Raw genomic sequence first — 11,324 nt, forward strand, 5'->3', positions numbered from 1 at the left:
TAAATTATATTATATATACTTGAAATATTATCATTGTCAATAAGAGAAAAATCTATAGAAGCAGAACAATAGCCAATTTGGGAAAAAAAAACGTCGAGAGGTTCAGAAACTGTATGGTAATGCTATATGTCCCTCATTTCCAGAGTTCCTGTTATGTGACGTGAACTGCATGTGGAATACAAATGGCAAATGGAGATGGAGTTAGTTGACTCGAGGGCTGACCATTCATCAGACTACATCATCATTCTTGCTTCGGACTCATTGAGAGAGAAGCAAAGCAATGCCGTTCAGTACATGGAAGGAATGCCGCACGTAACATGGTAATTTCCGCACGGAGAGAGAGAGAGAGAGAGAGAGAGAGAGAGAGAGAGAGAGAGAGAGAGAGAGAGAGAGAGAGAGAGAGAGAGAGAGAGAGAGAGAGAGAGAGAGAGAGAGAGGACCTAGCCAACGGTGTGAGGGGAGGGGGAGCGAATGCACCCAGAAAAAGGGGAGGTGAAACATGGAGAAAGAAAAGCATCTGCGTGCCGAGCGGTGATGCGCGACTGTGCCGTACGTCCTCGGAAGCCGTGCGCGCTTGGGCCCCGTCTGGGCACTCGAGAGTGAAGGGGGGCAGGCAGCAGGGGCCCCATGCATGGCATGCAGGTGGTCCCAAGCATGCATGCATGCATGCATGTGCTGCCCCTCCTAGCTAGGCTCCAGCGTGTGTATGTGCCGGCCCGTTGTCCCCTCCTGCCCTAATGCCTCCAACGCCTACGTCCTGCAAAACAACCGATACCACCGGCACAACCTCCGGCCCCAAGGATCTGCCCTAGTGTCAAACACACACAGATATGGCTAAAAAGCCTCATAACCAAGCATACCTCCTTTTATCCTGAAACGTAGCATAACTGTTGCGTTGTACTATACAACAATCATTGAACTACCAAGTTAGACATTCTACTGTTGAATAATTAGACTTTGTTTTCTGCAAGGGCCTCCATTATTAGTAGCCCAATGCTCCCTCTGCCAAAGTGTGTCACCCATCCTTAGTTATATTTTAGAATATTTTTTTACATCTCTTTTCCTCTATATTAATATATGAACGGCAAAGCTCTCTCCGTTTGGAAAAGAAAAGAACATTATTTTTTCAGCATTAGCATGTGGCAGGATCTCTAATCAGATCGAGATCAAAAGAGTCTAAGCTAGGGTGAGGCATTAGCAAATGCCAGGTGCATGTGTTGTTAATGATGTAATAATGAACAAAGGCTAATTACCTGTTAACATACATAAATAGACCAGAGGCTTTCCATTTTTCTAAAGATGTAGATGCCAAGTTGAGGGAGAAATAAGTGACATCTCTATTCCAGATCTACAAGCTCAATTTATATTTATAACTATATGGAGGCATTGCATAAGTCAACAACTTATTATTTGTCATCCTGTAAATAAAATATTACTACTGATTAATTCTTTGTAAAAAGATTTCGTGGTGTCATGTGATACAAGCAAGAACTTAATTCTAACCCCATGTATGGTCATAAAGTTGCAAAGCTAATAAGAGCTAACCCTACATGTATGGTAGGGTATGTGCGCGTACCTATGTCGCTGCACGTGCAAAGCCCCGTACCTCACCCCACTACACTACCAATCATTCACAATACCTCCCGTCCTCTCTCTCTCTCTCTCTCTCTCCCCTCTTCACTAGCTATATAAAGCACCATCAGCCAGCAGACCACCAATCACACCACACAACAGGTGCAGAGCAAAGCAAAGCTAGCCCTCTCTTCCTCCAGCACTTGTTGCTCCCCTCCCTTCCCCTCAAGCTAAGCCTCCACTGAACCTTTGGTGGTAGTATTCATGCACAGCTACAGAGCCATGCACCCGTACACCCACCACCCGTACCAGCACCACGCCGCCTCCGCCGCCGTTCCCCATGCTGGTGGCAAGCAGCACGGCGGGGACGACGACGACGACCAGTCCATGCTCCTCCTCTCCCTCTGGCCCCCCGGCCACCACCACGGCGGCATCGCCGCCGCCTCCTCGGCGTGCTCGTCCTCCCCCTCCATCACCTCCACCGCAACCTCCATGTCCATGGCCGCCGCGACCGCCGCTTCCTACCCGTGGCTCAGCCACCACAGCAGCCATTACGGCGGAGGGGGCAGCAGCAGCAGCAGCACCCACAGCAGCTTCCTGTTCCACGAGCAGGCGGAGCCCGACGTGAGCATATCGCTCTCCATCGCCCCGCCGTGCGGCAGCGCGGGCTTCGCCGCGCCGGCGGCGCCGTCGACGGTGACGACCGTGGCGCCGGGCGGCAGCCAGGTGCCCAGCCAGTACTGGATACCCTCCGCCGCCGAGATCCTCGTCGGCTCCACGCAGTTCTCCTGCGCCGTCTGCAACAAAACCTTCAACCGCTTCAACAACATGCAGGTAAATATGTGTATAGCTATTTGCATATATGTAAATATATATGTGTGTGTTTATATATATATATATATGTAATAAATCGATGTGCACTACTAACAACCAACCAACCGATGCAACCAACAGATGCACATGTGGGGGCACGGTTCGCAGTACCGCAAGGGGTCCGAGTCCCTGCGCGGCGCGATCACGGTGGGCACGGCGCCGCCGGCGTCGCTGATGCGTCTACCGTGCTACTGCTGCGCCGAGGGCTGCCGGAACAACATCGAGCACCCGCGGGCACGGCCCCTCAAGGACTTCCGCACCCTGCAGACGCACTACCGCCGAAAGCACGGCGCGCGGCCGTACGCGTGCCGGCGGTGCGGCAAGCGGTTCGCCGTGCGCGGCGACTGGCGCACCCACGAGAAGAACTGCGGCAAGCTGTGGTTCTGCGTGTGCGGCTCCGACTTCAAGCACAAGCGGTCGCTCAAGGACCACGTGCGCTCCTTCGGCGGCGGGCACGCACCGCACATCGTTGAGTCCGTCGCTGCCGAGGACGACGAGGAGGACGACGACGACCACGACGACGCCGACCTGCTGCATCACATGGTTGACGACAGCGGCAGCGGCGCCGGCGCCGACCCCACCGACATGGTCGTCGTCTAGCACACTCTAGACGTACTTCTAGAGGCTACTACTACGACTACTACTACTCCTCTAGAGGCAGAGGCAGGCACCCGGGCGGCCACCTAGCTACAAGATCGCCGTGCATAATTAGCCGCTATTGCTTTAAATTTATTTTGCCCTCTCTCTTAGTAGTCATCTAGCTTATTCCACAGTACCTTAGCTTTTAGTTGCAAGCAAGTATGATTTCATGATGAGTCGTCGAACGTCAAGGAGGCATTGCGTGCCTGCAATTTTTTGCATGGCAACAAATGCATTACTGCCCTAGCTACTACTAGACCAGTCTGAAGTTTGAACTTGAGTAGTAATCACATGTGTCAAGGTGTGTTACAGACAACCTCGACACCGTACGGCCCAGACTGCAGGTGCCGATGGAGTTAGAGAGTTTGTGTACGCGTACGTACGGTGGCGTGTCATGGTCATTTCTTATACTTGTTGTGTGGTCTTTATCTGTGTCCAAAGTTCTACCACTGTTCCATTCCATGGTGTCTATCGTCAAGAGTTAAAAAGGGCTAGAGAGAGAGGGAGAGAGTGACGCCCCCCCCCCCCCCCCTCCCCTCTCTCTCTCTCTCTCTCTCGCGCGCGCGCGCCTCTGCGTGAGTAGCAGCAGTACGAGTAGCAGTGTCTGTACATGTCTGGCTACTCCTCGTGACTTACTGTTGCCATCTTTCGCCGCTGGGTTTATTTTGCCGCATGCATGCTACCAGCAGGGAGCGGGGGCGAGAGTTAGCTTGTTACCACAACGATGCCTCGTCAACCTCTCGGATGCTTCTCTTTTGTGCTTTCCCTCGCCGGCGACTAGTCATGTCGCCCGGAGCGATCAGGCAGGCATTCAGGCCTGCCCATGCATCGTCGTCGTCTCCCATCTTTTATTTCCTGGCTGGCTAGCTCATCAGCATCAGCTCGATCGCAGCTGCAGGCAGCCTAGCTTTCTCCTGCGTGTCTTTTCACCTACATGTGTAGTAAAAACCAAAACTACGCGCTCATCGGCGAGTGTATGCATGTGGTAAAAAGGAATCGTCGTCTCCGGCTCCTCTATGCCTATCTCTCTCTCCTCCTTTCTTTCTCTCTCTCTCTCTCTTGCTGCAAGCAACTTGCTTTGTGTCAGCTGCCAAGGTATACAGACACTCAACTTTACGATCCACAGGGATACATCAGATAAAGCCGGACGACGGTACCTATAGCTAGTACGTCTACAAAGCTAGCTACAACACGTAAAGCGGCAGGGGCCCGGGATGCAAACCTAGGGATTGTATGCGTGCATGCACTTGCACTAGCATATGATAAAATGGAATGTGATGATTAGAGTAAGGTCCAGTTTGTGGCACATCTGGATCTTGCGATTAACTGCTCCAAGCTTCAGTTTGAGCATTCAAGATCCCTTTCCCATCAAATACTTGGGCATCCCGCTTGGATTACGGAAGCTCACCAGGGCCGATCTCCAGCCTTTGGTCGATAAAGTCGCTAACCGATTGCCCACATGGAAGGCGGGTCTGTTGAACAAGGCTGGAAGAACTGTCCTGATCAAGAGCACTCTTTCCGCGATCCCCACTCACACGGCTTTGGCAGTTAATCTTTCCTCATGGGTGATCTGTAGGAATAAAATATGACTTAGAACTTAGCTTATCCAAGATCTAGTACCTAAAGAACATGAGCACAACCTAAAGAACACAAGTAGGGTTTGGATCTAGACCGGATGCAACGGGAATAGATCATGAGTCCGAATTTCCTCAAGATCGATTTGCCTACTCTCAGTGCATCCATTTTCCTCTAAGAATACTGCATGTCTCATCTCAACAAACTTAGTAGTACCTTAGGACAATAAATTCGATACCCCTTCAACTTATCTAGATATCTAATAAAATAGCAGCTTTCTGTCTTAGGGTCTAATTTTCCAAGTGACGGATTAAATAATTTCACCTCAACTACACACCTCCAGACATGCAAATAATTCATGCTGGGTTTCCTACCAATCCAAAGTTCATACGGAGTCTTAGGGACTGACTTACTAGGAACACGATTATTAATATGTGCGGCAGTTTTCTGCGCTTCCATCCATAAACTCACTGGCAGTGTAGAATTACTTAGCATACTGCGCACCATGTTCATTAGAGTACGGTTTCTTCTCTCAGCTACACCATTTTGCTGAGGTTCACAAGGAGTTGAGCACTGAACTACTATTCCATTCTCTTAGACAAATCTGGCAAAGGGGCCGGGGATTTGTCCATATGTAGCATGTCTCCCGTAGCATTCGCCACCTCTATCTGATCTTACCACTTTAATCTTTAACTCATGCTGATTTTCTACTTCAGTTTTAAAGATTTTAAACTTATCAAGTGCTTCAGACTTTTCTCTTATGGGGTAAATATATCCATAACGGAAGTAGTCATTGGTGAATGTAATAAAGTAACTAAAACCATCTATTGATTTAACATTATATGGACCGCAGATATCAGTGTGAATTAATTCTAATATTTCTAAATTGTGCTTAGGTCCATCCTTTTTTAATTTGTTTTGCAAATTTTCCCTTAATACAATCAACACATTAATCTAAGTCAAAGAAGTCTAATTTTAGGAGTATCTCTTCTCTAATGAGATGCTCCATTCTTCCCTTTGAAATATGGCTTAAACGAAGATGCCACAATTTCTACGAAGTCTCATTACCTCTCTTGCGCTTATGATTGATATCGCTTACATTCATCATAGAGATATTATATTTTAGGACAGCAAGTAAAGCTCATCTTGTAAAGGTGAATGACAAATAATATCACCATTAAAATTTATTACACATCTGCTGTTCCCAAAAGTGCACGAATAACCATCACGATCTAACTTAGAAACAGAAATTAAGTTTCTCTGAATGGATGGTACATAAAGGACATCAAATAAACGTAGTATGAAGCCACTATGAAGTTCTAACTGAAGAGTCCCGATGGCCTCCACTTTGGCTTCAACTCCGTTGGCGACTCTAAGACTTTGAGTCCCCCTTCTTATAGTCTGCACACTAGACAATCCCTATGAGGAATTTGTAACATGAATGGTGACACCAGAATCAATCCACCAAATACTTAATGGAAAAAGTGCATAAAAGGACTCATCGACTATAGAAATTTTGTCGCCATTACCTTTTTTGATGGACCACTGCTTAAACTTTTTACATTCCTTCCTTTCATGGTCAGTGTCTTCATAGTGGTAGCAGAGAGGACCCTTGGAAGAAGACGAACCATCCTTCTTAGGAGCATTATAAGGTTTCTTGTCCTTCTTTGCCCTTCTGGAGTGGATGACCCTCTTGTTTTTGCCCTTATGTCCCTCATGTCTAATGATGTTGGCAAAATTAGGGTTCTAAGAGCGTATCCTCTCCTACTCTTAAGAGCACTTAGCAACAAGCGTGGTAATGTCCCACTTATTATCGCTTCCATTGTACTTTATCTTAAAAGGTTCAAAAATTGGTGGAAGCGACAACATCACAGGGTGAAGTAGAGTGGCATCATTAAGGGGATAATCCAGGTCTTTAAGATTATTCCGGAGGTCAATCATACCCAAAATATGCTCCCTTACACTGCCTGCCCATCGTACTTCATGGACACTAACTTAGACATGAGAGTCATGGCATTGACCTTAGGAGACCCCTTAAAGTACTCTTCAATCTTTTCCATGAAGTCCTTAGCATTCTTAGACTTCTTCTCAAGTGCTCCCCTGATGGACGGGCTGATTGTCATGTCCATGATTGTGAGGGCCACTCTGTCTGAGCGCTAACATCGCTCCTTGTCCCTCAAGTAGGCAGCAGTGTGATCAGCTAGGGTAGGATCTTCCTCCCCTTCAGTAGATGGTGCAGCAACTGATGCTACAGGAGCGGGCTCTCTCATGGAGTGGTCCTTATCCATCGTGCCACTGGTGCTACAGGAGCGGGCTCTCTTATGGAGTGGTCCTTATCCATCATGACTAGAATGAGGTTGATCTCATCCCTCCACTCGGCGAAGTTATCACCACCGAGCTTCTCCACGCCATTAACATAGCTTACAATGGTGGAGGGAGGGTGTCTGAATGGAAACAAAATAAATAAACTTTAATCAGTAATGACAATAGAATAAATGAATTTTAATGGGCATTGGCTAGATTAAAAGCATGAATAACTTAAATTTGCATCACCATTGGGAAGAAACAAATAAACTTAACATCTCATGAATTAATTTTGCATCACCATTGGACAGAAGCAAAATAAAATAACTTAGCATAATTAACACAGTGGAAAACTCAAATTTGCATCACCGTTGGGCAGAAGCAAAATAACTTAAATAAAACTAAGCATCTCATGGACAAATAAATAATAACAACGTTGGTCAGAAATTAAATAAATACCCAAAATAAAACTAAATTATTCCAAATAAATTTCACGTTGGATCTATTTACTCAGAATAGCATCTCGTAATTTTCTCAGTATAAATAACCTCCAAAAAAATTTTACATAGTGCTAATAAGAAAATAATACCGAAAAACTAACTCAGAAAATCAATAAACTAAATTAATGGAGAATTTTGTAAGGAGTCTAAAGCTTAATGGGCCATTGGACCGAAAACCAACGGCCAGGCCACCATTTCGGCCTGGCCGCGCCCCAACCTGCTCCACCCCCCCCCCCCCCCGCACCCGCACGGGCCGGCAGCCCAACAACCAATGGCTGGGCTGCCAATCCGGCCCCCATCCGGCGACCCCACTCCCCTCAACCCGGCATGCATCTTGATCGTTGGATCACGAAAACCTAAATCGAACGACCTAAATCGGACGATTGGGAGTGAGTTTCGGAGGTATAAAAGTGGTAGCCGGCTCCCCAACCCTAACCCTAACTCATTCTTCTCCCTCTCTCTTCTCTTAGCGGCCATCGTCACTGCTGGCTTCTCATGGCGCGCCTGCAACCTCGCCGTCCGGTGGCAGTGCTCCATGGCCGCCACTCATGCCCACCATCGTGGGAGTGTGGCAGCCGGAGCACCGCCGCCGGCCGGCGTCATGCATGGCCGTCATTTGCCCTTGGTGCCCGCTGCCTTGTCTCACGCAGCAGCCGCCTCATGGGTGGTCGGCCGGAGTGCCACCGCCCGCCACTGCCCCTCCGCCGGCCTCGTGCTCCGCGTGGCCGTGTGCGCCATGGCCGTGCCGCCAGTTCCGGCACCCTACGAGCGACCATGGAGCCGGCGCGCCACCACAGCTCAGGCGGTCTCGTCGCTGCCGCTCGTCGCCTTATGCCTGTGTGTGCGCTGCCGTGGGGCTTTCAGGTCCCGCGCGGCCTCATGGTGCCTGACTTTTCATTCTTTTTTTTGTTTTGTCGCAGTGGGAGCTTGTTGACCCGCACGGTCTCATGGCATGCCACCACGTGACGCCCGGAGTACGTTTCAACTTAGTGGAAATGGGCACCACCGTGGGGCTTCTTTCTCTTATGCTTATGCAGGGATCTTATAGGGTTTGGGGTTTCTCATGGGTGGGATCTATGGATCTTATGCTTTCCTACTCATTTCTTTTTCTGCTACTCTCGGGTCTACTTACTTCATGTGAGATCTACACTTAGAACTAATAGATCTATACTAAAACAAGAAAGAAACTGAGAACTTAAAATTGAACCGAGAAATAAAACATAAAACCAACCAAGATCTAAAACTTGACATAGATCTATAGGCTCTAATGGCTCACGGTTAGGTGCTTAGGTGAAAGATACCAAATGTAGGAATAAAACATGACTTAGAACTTAGCTTATCCAAGATCTAGCACCTAAAGGACATGAGCACAGCCTAAACAACACAAGTAGGGTTTGGATCTAGACCGGGTGCGATGGTTGACACAGATCCGGCCATGGCTGGTGTTGAGGACGACGAAGGCGCTACCGTAGTCATTCCAGGCGTAGTCGAAGAAGGTTGCAGCGGGTACCGTTGTCCTTTAGGCCTCCACCGGCATTGTCCAGGGACGGTGCAGTGGCGGAGGGCAGGGATGGCCTTCAAGTCGCTCCAGCGCCGCCAGGAATCGGGCGGCTGTAGTGAGGCGGCTAGGGTTTGGCTAGGTTAGACTAGATTCCAAAGCACCGGGCCCACTATTTATTATGGCACTGGGCGACCTGGGCCGCAACCATGAGCTGGTTGTGCCTCCGATCAAGGCGCGGTACGGGCTTATTTCCCTTTTTTCCATTTTTCTTATCCTCTTATTTTTCGGTCTTTTTGACCATCGAAAATTCCAATATGATCAAGTGCATTGACAACTATGACAGACGGGGCTTCCTTTGGAGAAGGGCCAGTCAGCAAAAGGGGGAGACACTATTTATTACAATGGCTGAGAGTCTGTCGGCCGCCAGATCTGGGAGGCTTGGGGATCATCGATTTACAGCGCTTCGGGTACGCTTTGCATGTATGAGATGGCTTTGGCAGCGACGAATTGATGAATTACGATCTTGGCATGAGCTTCCGGATGAGACAGAAAAGGTCGTTGAGGCAATGTTCACGGCATCGATATATATCGAGCTAGGCGACAGTCGCAAGGCGCTTTTCTGGAGCAATCGTTAGCTACAGGGCCGGTCTATCCTTGACCTTGCACTGTGCCTATGTAATACGATTGGTACTCGTGTCAAGAAATAGAGAATGGTCACACAGGCGTTGTAGGACGATCGGTGGATCAGAGATATTTCTGGCGCTCTAACTGTGCAGGTGATCCTAGAATACTTGCACATTTGGGACCTAACAAGGGGAATTCGGCTAGTTGACAGCCAGAGAGACCGAATTTGCTGTATATGGACCCTGGACAGGGTTTTGTCGACCTCATCCGCCTATAGGTCCTTCTTCATTGGCTAGCATCTGATTGAGGGAGCCAAGGTTCTTCAGAAAACATGTGCACCGGTGGAATGCAAGTTCTTTGTGTGGTTGGTGCTCCATGATAGGTGCTGGACGGCAGATCGGCGTAAGCTTCATGGCCTCCAGGATGATGATACCTGTGTTTTATGCAGTCAGTCGCCAGAAACAATCAAGCACTTGCTGGTCACCTGCCCTTTTTCACAGCAAATTTGGTTCAAGTCCTTGCGCTGGTTTGGTTGGGAGGCTGTCGCCCCTTCCACCCACACGAGCAAGCTTGCAGAATGGTGGTACGCTGCAAGGAAGAACATACCTAAGAATGGCTGCAGTTGCTTCGATTCCTTGGTGGTTTTGATTTGCTGGCTCCTTTGGAAAGAGAGGAATAACAGGACCTTTGATCAATGATCATCGTGTCCAAACGATTCAGGATGTGCTAGCTAAGGTGGCAGACGAGGTTGCGCTGTGGTATCAGGCAGGGTTAGGTGGTTAGAGCTAGCTGCAGGTGCTTTAGGTCGGCTTTCAGGTCGCGCCGCTGTTACGGTGTAATCGTTTAGTTTGGTGGGACTTGGGTTGGGTGTCTGTAACTAACCCATTTGTAACATTTTCTATCCCTCTTAATGAAAAATGTGCCCAGGTATGGTTGCGAAAAAACCTATCATATTTCAATTGTTCTCAAATCAAGGTTCCTGAGAACTTTCTTCAGAGTGGCAAGTTTAAGTGTGTATCATCCTTCAAATGTTTGTCATAATTTGGTTAGCATTTTTATGGCAATATGTTGGTAAAGAAACTAATAATTAATAAATATTGTATTGTAACAAAAATAATTGTATGATTTTGCCACGAAACAACTAGTATTATCAAGAATGATGGTGATGGTTTACGGTTTTATGTTAACCAATATGAAATGGCTACTGAATTAATTAGGCTACCACCTTCAATAGACCGAGCGTAACTCAGGTTGTTTGGACCGAGGATGTTATGTTTGCTCAACTTATCTAGGTCTGATCCCTGCGATCACAACCAGGTGCTCATTTCATGTTTGGGTCTGATCCAAGGCATTTGTCTAACAGAAAATCAGCCATGTTTTCTCTTTAATGTGTATAGTATTTGAATATTTTCTGCGTTAGCTATACATAACTAGTACACGTTGTGCGATCATATAAACATCGAGTCATGCAAAATATGTAAGATACATACTCCCTCCAGACCAATTTGTAAGGCGTATTAGCGTTTCTGAGATTGGCCAATTTGTTAGGCGCACGCTAGCTGCCACATACTCCCTCCGTTTTTATTTACATATCGTATTAGGTTTGTCCTAAGTCAAAATTTGCTAATTTTAACCAAGTCTATAAAAAAATATAGCAACAACTATACTACCTAACTTATACACTATCAACATAACATATATTTTATGGTGAATTTAATGAAATAAATTTGGTATTG

The 11,324-nt window shown here is 47.5% G+C and overlaps 1 protein-coding gene across 1 annotated transcript; it reads left to right on the plus strand.

Annotated features, from left to right (window-relative positions):
- Positions 1 to 1,836: 1,836 nt before the first annotated feature.
- LOC112883530 (zinc finger protein WIP6-like) lies at positions 1,837 to 3,045 on the plus strand. Its single transcript, XM_025948835.1, has 2 exons — positions 1,837 to 2,406; positions 2,527 to 3,045. The coding sequence occupies exons 1-2, from the start codon at positions 1,837 to 1,839 to the stop codon at positions 3,043 to 3,045; spliced, it is 1,089 nt and encodes a 362-aa protein (XP_025804620.1).
- Positions 3,046 to 11,324: the final 8,279 nt, after the last annotated feature.

The sequence above is a fragment of the Panicum hallii genome, chromosome 2 (genome assembly GCF_002211085.1).
Source record: "Panicum hallii strain FIL2 chromosome 2, PHallii_v3.1, whole genome shotgun sequence".
In the NCBI taxonomy this organism is placed as follows: Eukaryota; Viridiplantae; Streptophyta; class Magnoliopsida; order Poales; family Poaceae; genus Panicum; species Panicum hallii.